The 18,627-nt window shown below is 40.6% G+C and overlaps 1 protein-coding gene across 1 annotated transcript; it reads right to left on the bottom strand.

Annotated features, from left to right (window-relative positions):
• Positions 1-396: 396 nt before the first annotated feature.
• Positions 397-2,375, bottom strand: illr2 (immune-related, lectin-like receptor 2; the record flags this gene model as incomplete). Its single annotated transcript, XM_084165012.1, has 6 exons — positions 397-571; positions 694-809; positions 1,034-1,185; positions 1,459-1,527; positions 1,648-1,815; positions 2,321-2,375. 6 exons carry the CDS (start codon positions 2,373-2,375, stop codon positions 397-399), a joined length of 735 nt encoding a protein of 244 aa, XP_084021138.1.
• Between the last annotated feature and the right edge of the window lie 16,252 nt (positions 2,376-18,627).

Below are 18,627 nucleotides of genomic sequence, written 5' to 3'. Positions count from 1 at the left end.
AAAAATCCTTCAATGTGATTTTCAGGATTTTTTTCCCTCATTTTGTCTGTCATAGTTGACGTGTACCTATGATGAAAATTACAGGCCTCTCTCATCTTTTTAAGTGGGAGAACTTGCACAATTGGTGGCTGACTAAATACTTTTTTTCCCCACTGTATGCCATTTAAAATGTGTTTATTTGGTTGTTGCTAATAATATTCATAAAAACATTTAAATAAAATATTTGTATATACCTGTTTTCACAGACCCCCTGCAGACCACTAGGGGGCCGAGGACCCCTGATTGAATACCCCTGCTCTAGCAGACCATTTTTCAAAAAACAAACTACATTACTGGTGTCATTTAATATTAACTCAGTCAAAATTGCATTATTATTCAACATTAAAGATAAAGATGTTAACTGGCAATAAGTTTCTCACAGACAAATCTCTTCATCTTTTCACAAGAGTCATCAAACCACACATGTGTCCCAATGTTGTCATTCCCCAGAGCAGCACAGTCCTCTCCTGAAGGGTTCTGCTCGGTCCAGTTATCAGGCTCATCTTTCCCTTTTGACCTCAACCACCAGAATCTAATGAGGAAGGAAAAACACATTTTTATGAATTGGGTAACACTAGATTACTATTGGAAGTTTTTGTTTTTAAGGGAAACATATCTATAATAATATTGTTAGATATTTTCACATTCCCTTACTGCACTCCAGTTTGATTCAGAGGCTTGTTGTCCACCCAGAGCCACCGTCCTTCAGTCTCCAAGTCATTCAGTCCGATCCAGTGTGTCTTATTTTCAGTGCTTGAATACAAAAATGTCTGAAGAAAATAGAAGTTGGGTTTGAAATAGAGATTATGTATTAATTTAAAAAGTATAAATAGTCACATTTATTGAAAAAATTCAAATAAATGGTTTCAACAGTATTGAAAATCATACTGTGGGTATTTCAAAATACCCCGGTAAATGGTATACCGCCCAACCCTAGAGATTATCTTTAAAAAGCTCTCCCTAGTCTCTAACATCACTCTTTCATCTTGCTCACCTGTTCCTCTTGGCTGTTGACGATGACCAGGTGACCTCCCATTGAGACACAGTGATCTCGACTCTGAGTCCAGCTCATTCGACCAGTAGAAAAGAAGTAGCATTTCCCCCCATGAAATGTCCAGCCCACATAGGCTTTACAACCTTGGACCTCTGATTGACAAAAAAAGAATAGTAAAAGCAGGTACATTTTTCATCTACTTATATTTGAGATTACTACTTATGCCTACTACTACTTTAGTTATTATTTTAGTTGACTTGCATCTTCTCAAATATTTGCTTGTTTTCAATGCATAAAATAATTATTAAATGACTGTACAAAATTACATTATTTTCTGAAATACGATCCAAAGTTTTGTATGTGGTTTTAAATTACACCGGACACTGATCTTTTAAACTCGGTATGCACTTCCCCAGCAAACTCACCTCTTAGGCTTGCTGTGAGGTTACTGTGGTGTGCCTTTAGTGAATTAAACTGGTTGCTCTTACTGACATCTATAAGAGAACAAGATTAATGCACTCTTATGTAATTATTTTATTATATGAAATATATCGCTCATACTATCAATAGGTAAAACTGTAATACAAGAACAAACTAAGTGCAGAGATACTCACAGAGGCCCACCACAGCACCCAGAGCACAGAGCAGGGTGAGGCAGAGAACAGCCAACAGGACCTGGAACCCTCTGGAGAGAGAGGCTGCTACCCCTTGCTGAGGAGATTCTGGGCCTCCTTCTATAACCAAGTGGATGAAGATTTCATTTGACAGTATGGATGACAGCACTGAAGACAACCACAACAAGCAGACCTAAAGATAAACTTGTTTGACTGTATATGGAAATGTGCCATTGACATTTTGACAAGTTTGATGCTACAGTCTGGTATTCGAAAAACAACAAAGCTGCCGCCCTGCCCCTCATTTTATATTTATTTTCCTTGTACGTTTTTGGTTTTGTATAACCAACCCAAAATAAATATATACACTACCAGTCAAAAGTTTGGACACACCTACTCATTCAAGGGTTTTTCTTTATTTGTACAATTTCTTACAATGTAGAATAATAGTGAAACACTTTTTTGGTTACTAAATGATTCCATATGTGTTATTTCATAGTTTTGATGTCTTCACTATTATTCTACACTGTAGAAAATAGTAAAAATAAAGAAAAACCCTTAAATGAGTAGGTGTTCTAAAACATTTGACCGATAGTGTATATTGTGGCGTACCCCGGACGAGCCACCAGGGGGAGACTCGTCGAGGCCTGGTGACAGACAGAGTCTACATCACGTGGCGGTGGCTCCCTCTGCTGGACGTGCCAGGTCTTGACGGGTCCTCCGGCCATGACTAATTGGGGCAATTGAGGCTGGTGAGTAATCAAGGGGCTGATTGCTCACCAGCCGTACAGGGCCCATAAAGCTGCCAGGAGGGCAGCACAAGGGAGGGTTGGAGGTAGTGAGAGGTTGCTACCTGATAGACCTCCTCACGGTCTACTAGAACCGAGGGACTTCCCTGATAGCATTCCCTGGAGCCCAGAAGACGGTAACCCAGAAGTGGTCTCCTGGAGGAGACCGGTTTCTTTTCTTTATTGTTGTAAATAATCACCCTGTAAACTGAGGTATCACACTTGTGTCTGATCTGTGTAAACGTCTTGATCAAATACCCTGGTCTGCCACTATATATATATATATACGGTATACACAGGACAATTTACTGTATATATTAGCCTAAGTAAGTGAGCCTTGTCGAAGCCAAAGCGGCACATAGGACAGGAGCCTGTCTCCTGCTTCTGTAGCGTGACTGAGTGTACAAGTACACCAGGACAGGATGCTAGTCTGTAAAATGTATATTTTGGAATGTTAAAAATATGCATTACAAATAAAAGTCTCACCCTTTGTGGAATTGCCTCTGTTTCCACTCTTTCTTGAAGGGAGTGTAAAATCATCATTTGCATAGATGTTCTCTTCCATCATATTCTGTGAAGCTCAGTGATGTCTACACTTACTATATATTGTGTGAGGAAGTGACTAGTAAGTGGGTTGTTCCACGAAATGTGTGCCTTTTGCATCCCTTTGACATTTTATGTAAATATTATACACCAATGTTGAATTTTTAAGCCTGTTATATTAAATTAAGTGCACTTCTATATAGACCACATGGAGACTTCAATAAATCTGATTTTTAATATGAATAAAGGCTTGCTAAAGTGCCAAACTTCAGCATTCTGACATGTCCCTCCATCAACCCTGTGTCAAGATTTCAACCCACTTAATCCCCCAAAATTATCCAGGTTTCACCATCATTGTAAAGTTATTTTGCTGCTTTGACAGTCATTTTTTAAGATTATTATTGATATTCATATGATTGGTGATGCATTTACATCTGTCCCTCATTTTAAGGCCAACCCTGTTATGCAAACAATTTACCCCATTAAAATAATGTAACCATTCCACCAAGTTAAATGATTAACAGCAGGTGGAAAAGGAAGTAAGTCTCTCTTTTTGGTCCATTTATAATTTTTTTATCATCTTTGACTGAGGTGGTCGAGCTCAACACTTCAAACCTGTTTGCTCAATTATTGTTAGGAATACTTGAATTTGATTTAACTTTCATTATATGTATAATTCCTGATTTCATGAACACTATGTGGTCGCATGCTCTTCACCACATGGAGGAGTAATGGCCGATCTTCAAATAAAATCATCAACCCTGTTATCGTCAACCCTGTTAGAGGCCCAACGGTAACTTTATCAGTTTGATATTATATGAGAGTTTATTTGTACAAGGGATACTTGATCAATGAGAAAATGTTGGATTTATCTCAAACATGCTTTTAAATAATAGTTACACAGTTACATAAGTGTCCATAACAGGGTTGACAGTGTGGTACAAGTGCAGATAGAATGCTTTTAGTTCATACGACTTTAATGCCTGTGATAGGAAAATGCGTTTCTCCATAGGCTAAACATATCCTCCATGCATTTGAATGTTGAAAGAAGAGATATTTTAAAGTTAATTTATTAAAAGATTGCATGTTCAAAAGGCAAGCACAAACAGTATCTTAGTGAAGATCAACAGGAAACTTCACCCTGCTAAGTCTGTTTTCTACTTCCTCTTGGCCATACCGTTCAAAATTATTTATGCAGAATCACAAGGCTGAAGTGTGTTGAAATACTGTAGATGCTCAACCCAAAAACTGCTTTACATGATTATATTAAAGTCATGTTGCTGTCAACCCTGGTGCTGGTGTCTGTAAGCGTTAATGTTCAATAAAACATCTAACTGACGTAAGGGCTGGCTTTTGCCCCATGTACAAAAATGGTATTATTACAATCAGTCTATGCCAACCTACAGTAATTACAGTAAATGTGTCCCCGTTTTGCCAAGGGACAACACAACAAAGAAAATCACGGCTGTATACACATTGCGATTATTATATTTATTGGCATCTTAAAATGTGCCCCAGTTTTGCCTGGGATGTTTGTGGTAGGGATGGTTAAATGGGTGGTTCTAGTAATCATATTTTCTGTTGAAAGTAAAGCATTGAAGCCAAAAGGTGTAGAAGCCTTCTAATGGCCATATGTCTTTATTTGAATATCTTAAAACTCCTCAGGTTTATCATATTTATTTTATTCAATGAACTTTGTTATAAAACTGTCCATAGTACGTTATTTGATGTACAGAGGGTGAACAGTGCTTTCTAACTTCAACAGAATAGTTATACTTCTCTCTAGTGGCCAATATCAGTGCATGTTACCAGAGGTTACTAAACCTTGTAGGATTATTTTATGATTGATTTATGATTGAATTCACTATCCACCTAGCATCTAATCTGCTTTATTCAGATTGGTCAGAGCAGAGAGGTTGGTTAATTAAGCAATAAGGCCTGAGGGGGTGTGTATATGGCCAGGATAGGCCTATACCAAGGCTAAGGGCTGTTCACTCGATGGCTGCATTTAGTCAGGCAGCCCAATTCTGTTATTCTTTCCACCAATTGGTCTTTTGACCAATCACATTAGATCTTTTCAAATCTGATCTTTTTCAGAGCTGATCTGATTAGTCAAAAGACCAATTAGTAAAATAATATCAGAATTGGGCTGCCTGTGTAAACACAGCCTTGGGTACAGGGGAGATTCTATATCAAGAACAACGCAGTGATTGTGATGGGTGATTTAAAGGAGTCAGGCGCAGGAGGGTAATTCCCAGAATAACAGGATTTATTCCGGAATACAGAGTTACGCAGTAATGCGTCAAAACAGTCCAGTGCGCAAAACAGGCGCATGGGGAAAATAACCTGGCGATACAAAATACAAGGAGCTCAACCGAGCTTCACTATCCTCACAATAAACAATCACACACAAAGACAAGGGGGCAGAGGGAACACTTATACAAGTACTGATGAGGGGATATGAAAAATTGTGCAAAATTGCAAAATTGTGAGTGAGCCCACTCCCTTGGCTGAGAAGCAACCCCACACATGAATGGTCTCAGGATGCTTTACTGTTGGCATGACACAGGACTGATGGTAGCGCTCACCTTGTCTTCTCCGGACAAGGTGTTTTCCGGATGCCCCAAACAATCGGAAAGGGGATTCATCAGAGAAAATGACTTTACCCCAGTCCTCAGCAGTCCAATCGCTGTACCTTTTGCAGAATATCAGTCTGTCCCTGATGTTTTTCATGGAGAGAAGTGGCTTCTTTGCTGCCCTTCTTGACACCAGGCCATCCTCCAAAAGTCTTCGCCTCACTGTGCATGCAGATGCAATCACACCTGCCTGCTGCCATTCCTGAGCAAGCTCTGCACTGGTGGTGCCCCGATCCCGCAGCTGAATCAACTTTAGGAGACGGTCCTGGCGCTTGCTGGACTTTCTTGGGCGCCCTGACGCCTTCTTCACAACAGTTTAACCTCTCTCCTTGAAGTTCTTGATGATCCGATAAATGGTTGATTTAGGTGCAATCTTACTAGCAGCAATATCCTTGCCTGTGAAGCCCTTTTTGTGCAAAGCAATGATGACAGCACGTGTTTCCTCGTAGGTAACCATGGTTAACAGAGGAAGAACAATGATTTCAAGCACCACCCTCCTTTTAAAGCTTCCAGTCTGTTATTCTAACTCAATCAGCATGATAGAGTGATCTCCAGCCTTGTCCTCATCAACACTCTCACCTGTGTTAACGAGAGAATCACTGACATGATGGCAGCTGGTCCTTTTGTGGCAGGGCTGAAATGCAGTGGAAATGTTTTTTTGGGATTAAGTTCATGTTCATGGCAAAGAGGGACTTTGCAATTAATTGCAATTCATCTGATCACTCTTCATGACATTCTGGAGTATTTGCAAATTGCCATCATCAAAATTGAGGCAGCAGACTTTGTGAAAATTAGTAGTTGTCTCATTCTCAAAACTTTTGACCACGACTGTACACAGGGCTGGAATGTTTACCTGGTGTATAATTGTAGAGTCATCCATTCACTAGCTGAAGAACCCTCAAAGTACAACCACATCATGGCGCCATAAGGAAGCCTAGGCAGAGAGCTCCAGTACATTTGTAAATGTTTAGTTTGAAGTATTTTAATTGCATTTTTGAACCAACTTGTAGTTTTTCATGACTTCTTGAGTTTTTCTGAGCTACAATATCTGGTGGTTTTGACCCATGGAGTTGCTGGACTAATGGCAAGTCAGTTTGTTTGACTTGGCTAGGTTGTTAGCTAGCTAGCTGGCTATGCAATCATTTGAATTATACATTAATACAGCACATTTGTTTTTAAAGGGGAAGTCTACAGTTGCTACATCCAATTTTGGCCTTCATTCCAAACACGTAAAAGACACACCCTCTCCCCTCAGGCCCCAAATTAAGTGGACACTTCTGAGACGTATCATGACGTATGATGAGTTGACACTTGCAGGGCAAGGGGCGAGGGAAGAATGAATGCATTTTAAATTGCCCGGAAATCCGTCACTCGTTCGTCCCACGGTTGTGTTTTCAGTCATCACGGAACAACTGGTTGCTGTTGTGTGTGCTTTATATGCGCTACAGTCAATTATGATTGCATTTCATATCTTGGCCAGAAGACAATGCATCCGCAGACATTGAATACTAGCCATCCGACGAGATCAGGTAAACGAAAATTACAATGTATAAGTGTGATGTTGGGGAAAGTTGTATTTGCTAGCTAACGTTTCCAAAAGCTAACCAAACAAAAACATAATTACTTGTACGATACTTGTTTGTGCCGTCACGCACAATTTCTAACTTATTTACGTTCATTTTTACTTCCACTTGTATGTTGACTTCTCCATATGGATGTTGGTTTTAAGTTTTGGCTGACTTCTTAGCAGATGTACAATCATTGCAAATTGAATTATGGGGCCGTTTCAGGCCCCGGAGTGAACAGAATTGTACACTCGCACACTCGATCACAAATGAGGGATGAGGGGCTTACGTTGCAAACTTCCCTTGCTTGGCTGATTGTTTGGACCAATGGAAAAGATGGCGAAGGATTCCCCCAAGGGCATAAGGTGAGGGTAAGTGGAGGAGGGTGTGTCTTTTACATGTTTGAAATGCAGCCTTGGACTTGTACATTAATAATATGTACCCATTGATTCTGAAGAATATAACTTATAAATGACTCATGAGCTTAGTACAACTGTCATACCCCATCAGAACCCAAAATATAACTTTGTTTTACTCCAATGTGTGTAAACAAAGTAAATGTAAATAAACACTATATAGCCTCAAAACATGTTTAAAACTATAATTTTGATATCGTGGATGGTCAGTCCTTGCAACGTTTACTCTGTCTACGAATTTGAGAATGGTTACATTTCTCCAGCCCCATCCCTCAGCTTTTTACTGAAACGGGTGGGGAGGACGCTTTCTTATTGTTTTAACTACAGATTGCCGCTTTAAATAAACATTTAACATCTAATAGTCAAATCATAGACTAAAATCAGGTGATCTGGTTCTACTCTTTTTGGCCATTTTCTGGTGTTTTGTGGTGGAAAACTGTTAAGCATAACACGTCAACCCTGTCCCTGCTGCACACACAACAAGCTTCCATTCCTCCTGTCACAAGGGGAGTTATGGCTGATTTTAAGATGAAATTGTCAACCCTGTTTCTTTTATTGTCACCTTTACAGTCATTTTGCTTAATTTTGCCTCTTGAGATGGGAAAACATGTTGCTTATGAAGTTGAACATGTGCTCTTTGTGACAGAATGTTAAAATTAGGTGAAATAAATAGTTATTTTTGACAAAATTACACTACCCAAAAGGCGTTCTATTCGTGGAATGACTCATGAGCAATCTTAACCAGCACTAAGTGTCTCACAGGCAAATCTCATCACATATCCACAAGAACCATCAAACCACATTTTGCCCCATTGCTTAGACCAGGGGTGTCAAACTCATTTTAGCTCAGGGGCCACATGGAGGAAAATATATTCCCAAGTGGGCCGGACCGGAAAAATCATGGTATATATAACTTCAAAACAACAACTTCAGATTGTTTTCTTTGTTTTAATACGATCAACATACAACATAAAGCTGGAGCCTGAGGACAGTGTGTCCAAAATAGTACAAGCACAACATCACTATTAATCATAAAACACGTCAAGTTTATTTGAAAATTCTAAAGAAAAAGAACACACAAACACACAATGCCTCAGTGATTAACAGAAGTATATCACAGATCACAGAACTATATCAGGGTGTCATTTCTCAGGCAGAAATGTAGATACAAATAATGAAATCTTGTTCCCCAAACAAGTGCAAGAACCACAGAGTCAAGAATAGGTTAAATATACAAATCAAATCAAATCAATTAAAAACAATAGCACATCAACATAAAAACATATAAACATAAATCTGAAAGCGTTGCTCAAACTCCCGTAACAGTCCCGTTATTTTATCTTTGAACCGCTTCATGTCTGCCACATGTTGGGTCGCGCACACATTTTTCAGACAGGGGAAGTGAGCTGCATCACCACCGGCAAGTTGCGTCTCCCACAATGACAGCTTCAACTTGAAAGAACGTATGCTGTCATAATACTGCGTGACAACTTTGTTGCGCCCTTGCAGCTGTTTGTTCAAGTTATTCAGGTGCTCTGTAACATCCACCATAAATGCAAGGTCCTGCATCCATTCTGCGGAATGAAATTCTAACACTGGTTTGCCCTTTTCTTCCATGAACTGTTCAATTTCTTCTCGTAAATCAAAGAAACGCCTCAGCACAGCACCTCGGCTTAACCATCTTACCTCAGTGTGGTATGGCAGGCCATAGATGTGGTCTTTCTCTCTGAGAAGGCTGTCAAACTGACGGTGATTCAGGCTTCTGGATCGGATGAAATTAACAGTTTGGATGACCACCTTCATGACGTTATCCATCTTTAATGACTTGCAACACAAAGCCTCCTGGTGCAAAATACAGTGAAAAGTCAAAAAATCACGTCCTCCATTTGCAGATTGCACTTTCTCTCTGAACTTTGTCACAACGCCTGCTTTTTTCCCGATCATTGAGGGCGCACCATCTGTAGCCAGGCTGACAGCGCGGGACCAGTCCACTCCGACCCTGTCCAGCGCGCCGACGAGTGCGGTAAAAATATCAGCTGCTGTCGTTGTATCTGTCATCGGCACCAACTCCACGAACTCCTCGGTGACGGTCAATGTGTCATCAACTCCGCGGATGAAAATGGCCAGTTGTGCAACATCTGTAATGTCCGTGCTTTCATCAATTGCAATCGAAAACGCAATAAATGACTTTACTTTTTGCTTCAACTGGCTGTCCAAATCCACTGAAAGATCGGAAATCCTGTCTGCAACTGTGTTTCTTGTCAGGCTGATATTTGCAAAAGCCTGCCGCTTTTCAGGGCACACAATCTCCGCTGCCTTCATCATGCATGTTTTTACAAATTCACCCTCACTAAATGTTTTGAAGCCACTGCGATTTCATTAGCAATGAGGTAGCTAGCTTTCACTGCAGCGTCACTGATGTCTCGGCTGTGAGTAAACACAGACTGCTGTTTCTTCAGACCCCCCAACAGTTCATTCACCTTCTCTCATCTCCGCTGTCCTTGAAAGTTGTCATATTTGTCGGCATGAAGACTCACATAGTGGCAACGAAGGTTATATTCTTTCAGCACTGCAATAAATCTTACTGAAATAAATATCGCGGGCAAAACAAAGTAGCTCATTGGCTGCACGTGCTTGACCTACTTGCTCTGCCCCGGTATAAACAGTTTGCTTGCTTAACACAATTGCTATTGCGCCATCCAGTGGACGCAATTGGAACAGCAGTTTATTTTATAGAAAAATTGCAGCGCATTTTTATACTTTCCATTTTTATACTTTTATACTTTTTTTTTTTTTTTTAATCATCTCGCGGGCCGGATTAAACCCGTTTGCGGGCCTAATCCGGCCCGCGGGCCGGACGTTTGACACCCCTGTTTTACACCATACAATTTACTGTATAGATTAGCCTAAGTAAGTAAGCCTTGTCCGAGCCAGAACGGCCCATAGGACAGGAGCCTGCCTGTCTCCTGTTTCTGTAGCGTGACTGAGGCAACTGGACAGGACGCTAGTCTGTAGATAAGCCTACTTATCTATAAAATGTATATTTTTTCACATTGTTGAAATATACAAATAAAAGTCTCACCCTTTGTGGAATTGCCTTTGTTTCCACTCTTTCTTGAAGAGAGCATAATATCGGTATTTGCATAGATATTGTCTGACATCATATTCTGTGAAGCTCAGTTATGTCTACACTTAGATTGTCTGGCTTGCTGTGAGAAAGGACTACTTCCTCTTGACCATACTATCATTTTAACATATTGCAAAATCTCATGGTCGAAGTGTGTTGAAAAAGATGCTCATACCATAGACTACTTTGCATGATTATACGAAAGTCATGTTGCTGTCAACCCTGGTGCTGGTGTCATTTAAAGAGATTATGCTCAATAAAATATCTAACTGATGGTAAGGGCTGGCTTTTGCCCCATGTACAACATTTGTATTATTAATTACTATCAGTCTATGCCAACCTACAGTCATTACAGTAAAATGTGTCAATGTTTTGCCAAGGGACAACACAACAAAGATAATCACTGCTGTATACACATTGACAATATTATATTGTCATCTTAAAATGTGCCCCAGTTTTGCCTGGGATGGTTATGGTGGTAAGGATGGTTAAATTGGTGGTTAGAGTGATTATATTTTCTGTTGAAAGTAAAGCATTGCAGTCAAAATGTGTAGAAGCCTACTAATGGCCATGTCTTTATTTGAAATTCCTTAACTCCTCAGATTTATCACATTGCTGTAATTGAATAAGCACAATAACTTTGCCATTAGACTGCCCATAGTATATTTGATGTACTAACTCCAACAGAATAGTTATACTGCTCTCTAGTGGCCAATATCAGTGCATGTTGCCAGAGGTTACTAAACCATGTAGGATTATTTTATGATACATTTATGATCGTTTTATGATTTAATTCATTATATACCTAGCAACCAATCTGCTATATTCTGATTGGTCAGAGCAGAGGTCTGTTAATTGTTTGGAGAGAACAGGAAGTAGTTGAGTTGATGCATGGCTGTAAATGTGGTCAATTCATCATTAAAAACCACAAAAGAGTAATCGATCTCCATCCAGTGTTTGTCTACATAATCATCCATCCACCATCTGACGAACCCTCAAACTACAACCACACCAAGAACTGTCAGTGCCTGTATGGGTCATCACAACTGTATTAAGTTATTTATAAATGCATCTCATTATTTCAAAGCATAGCTATAGTTGGGTTTCTCAACTCCACGATATGTACATGTTGGTGGAGTAGGGTTGCGACAACTGTGTGCGGTGTGTACCTCCGACGACATCGAGTCGCTGTCAGTCGATACGAAGAAACAGACGGTGGTTGTATTTTACAAAGGTTTTATTAAAAAGTATGTATTTCAGCAAACAAAGGCACGCAGCTACATAAGATGTAAAATTACATTTTTTAGAAGTATCAACTGACAGCGACTTGATGTAGTCAAAGGTTAAGTCCACCCACAGTGATCTCCGCTCAACTCTATTGATGTGATATAGATCGTTATAATAATTGTTTAACTTTTAATTATTTTACCTCAGTAAAAGCAATGCAGTGCATAATTGTGAAGTTTACTTTTCTTACTGGGAAGCAAGCAGTGGTGGTATGGATTCAGAAATGTAAGGCCATAAACATTTTATTGAATGTTTAATGGAAGCTCCTTTTCACGTTTCTCAAAAATGTAATAAATAAAAAAATCTGGGAAATGTTAGTTGCACTGAGAAATTGCAAGATCATAGCAATAAATGATGTCCTCAAGCTTCCAGTAAAGAAATGCACATTTTCCTCTCTGATTATGGCTGAGAGACTTGAAAAGCTGCAATATTATGTCTTACTGAAACGTGGCTGGATGATGGCTGTAAATTGCAGCATCTCAGAGGTCGTAGCAGATCGTACAGGATCGTACAGCGTGTGTTTTTTCCTTGCAAAAGTATTCATCCCCCTTGGCGTTTTTCCTATTTTGTTGCATTACAACCTGTAATTTAAATTGATTTGTATTTGGATTTCATACACATAATAGTCCAAATTGGAAAAAAATTACTTGTTTCAAAAAACTCAACAACAAAAAAAATAACAGAAATGATGCGTGCATATGTATTCACCCCCTTTGCTCTGAAGCCCCTAAATAATGTCTGGTGCAACCAATTACCTTCAGAAGTCACATAATTAGTTAGATTGCACACAAGTGGACTTTATTTAAGTGTCACATGATCTCAGTATACAGTGAGGGGAAAAAAGTATTTGATCCCCTGCTGATTTTGTACGTTTGCCCACTGACAAAGACATGATCAGTCTATAATTTTAATGGTAGGTTTATTTGAACAGTGAGAGACAGAATAACAACAAAAAAATCCAGAAAAACGCATGTGAATAATGTTATAAATTGATTTGCATTTTAATGAGGGAAATAAGTATTTGACCCCTCTGCAAAACATGATTTAGTACTTGGTGGCAAAACCCTTGTTGGCAATCACAGAGGTCAGACGTTTCTTGTAGTTGGCCACCAGGTTTGCACACATCTCAGGAGGGATTTTGTCCCACTCCTCTTTGCAGATCTTCTCCAAGTCATTAAGGTTTCGAGGCTGACGTTTGGCAACTCGAACCTTCAGCTCCCTCCACAGATTTTCTATGGGATTAAGGTCTGGAGACTGGCTAGGCCACTCCAGGACCTTAATGTGCTTCTTCTTGAGCCACTCCTTTGTTGCCTTGGCGTTGTGTTTTGGGTCATTGTCATGCTGGAATACCCATCCACGACCCATTTTCAATGCCCTGGCTGAGGGAAGGAGGTTCTCACCCAAGATTTGACGGTACATGGCCCCGTCCATCGTCCCTTTGATGCGGTGAGGTTGTCCTGTCCCCTTAGCAGAAAAATTAAAAATTAAAAAATGGAAAGAATATGGCACCACAACAAACCTGTCAAGAGAAGGCCGCCCACCAAAACTCACGGACCAGGCAAGGAGGGCATTAATCAGAGAGGCAACAAAGACACCAAAGATAACCCTGAAGGAGCTACAAAGCTCCACAGCGGAGATTGGAGTATCTGTCCATAGGACCACTTTAAGCCATACACTCCACAGAGCTGGGCTTTACGGAAGAGTGGCCAGAAAAAAGGCATTGCTTAAAGAAAAAATAAGCAAACACGTTTGGTGTTCGCCAAAAGGCATGTGGGAGACTCCCCAAACATATGGAAGAAGGTACTCTGGTCAGATTAGACTAAAATTGAGCTTTTTGGCCATCAAGGAAAATGTTATGCCTGGCGCAAACCCAACACGTCTCATCACCCCGAGAACACCATCCCCACAGTGAAGCATGATGGTGGCTGCATCATGCTGTGGGGACGTTTTTCATCGGCAGGGACTGGGAAACTGGTCAGAATTGAAGGAATGATGGATGGCGCTAAATACAGGGAAATTCTTGAGGGAAACCTGTTTCAGTCTTCCAGAGATTTGGGACGGAGGTTCACCTTCCAGCAGGACAATGACCCTAAGCATACTGCTAAAGCAACACTTGAGTGGTTTAAAGGGAAACATTAAAATGTCTTGGAATGGCCTAGTCAAAGGCCAGACCTCAATCCAATTGAGAATCTGTGGTATGACTTCAAGATTTCTGTACACCAGCGGAACCCATCCAACTTGAAGGAGCTGGAGCAGTTTTGTCTTGAAGAATGGGCAAAAATCCCAGTGGCTAAATGTGCCAAGCTTATAGAGACATACCCCCAAGAGACTTGCGGCTGTAATTGCTGCAAAAGGTGGCTGTACAAAGTATTGACTTTGGGGGAGTTAATAGTTATGCACACAAGTTTTATTTTTTCATTTTTTCTTATTTCTTGTTTGTTTCACAATAAAACATATTTTGCATCTTCAAAGTGGTAGGCATGTTGTGTAAATCAAATGATACAAATCCCCCCAAAATCAATTTTAATTCCAGGTTGTAAGGCAACAAAATAGGAAAAATGCCAAGGGGGGTGAATACTTTCGTAAGCCAGTGTATGTTATATACTACCTACAGCGGGGATCATCAAAACATAATAATTTCAAACCTTGCTTACATTTGTATACGACCACATGTCTCTATTATGTGTGGGAATACCTGGGAACAAATGTCCAAAATGAAAATAACTTGGAGCTGATTTCCTGGTGTTTTTACAGTCTTATGTCTAACCATGAAAAAATATAAATGTTTTTTTTTTTTTGCTCAGAAAACTTGATGGGTCAAATAAAATAATTATAACATCTGTATACATCCCTCCCCAAGCCAACACCACTCTGGCACTCAACGAACTGTATTGGGCCATAAACAAACAAGAAACCGCTCACCCAAAGGGCGTTTCTGGTTGGCGGAGACTTAAACGCAGGAAGACTTAAAACCGTCCTACCTCACTTCTACCAACATGTATCCTGTGCCACTAGGGGCGCTAAAACTCTAGACCACACAGACATGGACGCATACAAGAAAGCCCACTACAACCTCTGACGAGACATCAAACATGCAAAAGGACAATATAGGAGGAAGGTAGAATCCTATTACACCAGATCCGTCGCTTGTTGTATGTGGCAAGTCTTGCAGATGATAATGGGTTACAAAGGGATGCAGAACTCCCAAATGAGCTAAATGTCTTTTATGCTCGCTTCAGGGAATACAACACAATGTGCCTTGCGTGAAAGCCCTTGTTTTTCCGGATTACTGTGTGATCTCGCTCTCTGTGGCCGATGTGAGCAAAACGTTTAAACAGGTTAACAATCAGACGGAATACCAGGGCGAGTTCTCAAAGCATGCGCAGACCAGCTGGCAAGTGTCTTCACAGACATTTTCTATCTATCCTTGTCCCAGTCTGTAATCTCAACATGTTTCAAGATGACCACCATTGTCCCTTATCCAAAGAGCTCTAAGGTAACCTGCCTAAATGACTATCGCTGAGTTTGCTGACGACACGACAGTGGCAGGCCTGATCACCTACTGCAATGAGTCAGCCTACTGGGAGGAGGTCAGAGACTTAATAGTGTGGTGCCAGGACAAAAACCTCTCCCTCAACATTTACATTACATTTAAGTCATTTAGCAGATGCTCTTATCCAGAGCGACTTACAGTTAGTGAATGCATACATGTTTTGTTTTTTTGTTTTTTTTATACTGCCTCCCCGTGGGAAACGAACCCACATCTGTGCCGGCCAAACCCTCTCCTACCTTGGACGACGCTGGACCAATTGTGCGCCGCCCATGGGTCTCCCGGTCGAGGCCGGCTGCGACAGAGCCTGGACTCGAACCAGGATCTCTAGTGGCACAGCTAGCACTGCGATGCAGTGCCTTAGACCACTGCGCCACATGTCAGTAAGACCAAGGAGCTGATCGTGGACTATAGGAGAAAGAAGGAAGAGCACGCCCCCATCCACATCGACGTGGCTGTTGTGGAGCAGGTCATGAGCTTCAAGTTCCTTGACGTCCACATCACTAAGGACCTAACGTAGTCCACACACACCCGCACAGTCATGAAGAGGGCATGGCAGTGCCTCTTCCCCCTCAGGAGGCTGAAAAGATTTGGCATGGGCCCTCAGACCCTTAAAAAGTTCTTACAGCTGCAACATCAAGAGCATCTTGACTAGCTGCATCACCACTTGGTATGGCAAATGCACCGCCCTTGACCGCAAAGCGCTACATTGAGTGGTGTGGACAGCCCAGTACATCACTGGGTCCGAGCTCCCTGCCATCCAGTGTTAGAGGAAAGTCCGAAAAATTGCCAAAGACTCCAGCCACCCAAGCCATAGACTGTTCACTCTGCTATCCCCAAGCCAAAGGACTGCTAAATAGTCAATTAATGGTACCTAAACTATCTGCACTGACTATCTTGCACTATACTATATATGCATTTTACATTTTAGTCATTTAGCAGACGCTCTTATCCAGAGCGACTTACAGTTAGTGAGTGCATACATGTTTTTTTGTGTTTTTTTTCATATACAAATCATATACACACTCACTCACACACACTACATTGACACTCCCACACAAAACCCACACACATTCACTACATACGCACACACATAACACATACACATGCAGACCGACACAAACAAATACACATACATTACACATACACACATTACACACACACACACACACACACACACACACTTTTACACTCATCATTTGCTGCTGCTCTGTTCTTTATTTTACTCTTCTTATTATCTATCCTGATGCCTAGTCACCTTACCCTGCCTTCATGTACATATCTAATGTATATATCTGCCTCTGCACATGTATCTGTTATTGGTACTCCCTGTATATAGCTCCATTCTTGTGTATTTTATTCCTCTTGGGTTTTGTCTTTATTTTTTAACTCTGCCTTGTTTGGAAGGACTCGTAAGCAAGCATTTCACGTTTAAGTCTACACCAGTTGTATTCAGCACGTGACAAATACAATTGAAATTGATTTGAACTATGCCTCTTTTGGGCAATTCCACGGCAGGACAGCCGCAAAACATTTTGGGTATCTCAGATTGTTCTGGCAATTCTCACATAGAAACTTCATTGGGAGGAAGGATGTTTGACATGCCTTTTACATTTTATCACAATTTTGGGGAGATAAAATTATGATGAAAGTGGCAATTTTAGGCCCTTTTTAGACATAATAAAAATATTATACATGCCTCCTGTAAGACCCAATGATCTGTGAACTGTACATATAAAAGATACAAACAACATCTTGGGTTATTATACTCCTTATCAGGGTTGGGGTCAATTCCATTTCAATTCCAGTCAATTCAGTAAGTACACTAACATTTCAATTCCAATTCTCTTCAATGCTTTTCAAGGAGGAACATTTGGAATTTGAATTTTGTTTACTTTCTGAATTGCCTGGATTTCAAATGGAATTGACCCCAACCCTGCTCCTTATAGTGTGCTCTCAAATATGGTGTATGTTAATATGAATATCTCAAAAGTACCCTTTTTGATTGTACTTATTTTTTAGACATATTGTTTGGAACAATTTACATAACATTCCCAGAGTTGGCTCTCTGGTACTTTTGATGATATTACCCATTTTATTAGGGATGAAACACATCAGTCCCCAGTTCAAATGTTTAAGATATGACCCACTGGGCACAGATGTCAGTTAAACTGTAGTTTGGATTTACATTCAGTTGTCAACTATCTCAACTAGAAATCAACCAAAAATGTATCCTGTCATTGGATTTGGGTTAAAAGTTGTCCTTACATTGATGACTCTTTTCAAATCCAATCAGTTTTCCATGTTGATTCAACATTATTACATTTACTTTTTTGTTGAAATGACGTGGAAACAATGTTGCTTCAACCAGTTCAACCACTCTAAAATGTGCAGTTTTGTCACACAACACAATTCCACAAGTTTTGCCACAAGGCACATGCAATTGGCATGCTGACTGCAGGAATGTCCACTAGAGCTGTTGCCAGATAATTTAATGTTCTTTTTTCTACCATAAGCCATCTCCAACGTCATTTTAGAGAATTTGGCAATACGTCCAACCGGCCTCACAACCGTATGGCGTATTGTGGGCGAGCGGTTTGCTGATGTCAACGTTGTGAACAGAGTGCCCCATGGTGGCGGTGGGATTATGGTAAGGGCAGGCATAAACTACAGACAACTAACACAATTGCATTTTATCCATGGCAATTTGAATGCACAGAGATACCGTGACGAGATCCTGAGGCCCACTGTCGTGCCATTCATCCGCCGCCATCACCTCATGTTTCAGTATGATACTGCACGGCCCCATGTCGCAAGGATATGTACACAATTCCTGCTTCCATAACCTGCATACTCTCCAGACTTGTCACCCATTGTGCATGTTTGGGATGCTCTGGATCGACGTGTACGACAGCGTGTTCCAGTTCCCGCCAATATCCAGAAACTTCGCACAACTATTGAAGAGGAGTGGGATAACATTCCACAGGCCACAATCAACAGCCTGATCAACTCTATGCGAAAGAGATGTGTTGCGCTCCATGAGGCAAATGGTGGTCACAACAAATACT

Source organism: Coregonus lavaretus, assembly GCF_964263955.1.
Source record: "Coregonus lavaretus genome assembly, chromosome: 7".
NCBI classification, from domain to species: Eukaryota; Metazoa; Chordata; class Actinopteri; order Salmoniformes; family Salmonidae; genus Coregonus; species Coregonus lavaretus.
This window is presented reverse-complemented; position numbering and strand designations above follow the sequence as displayed.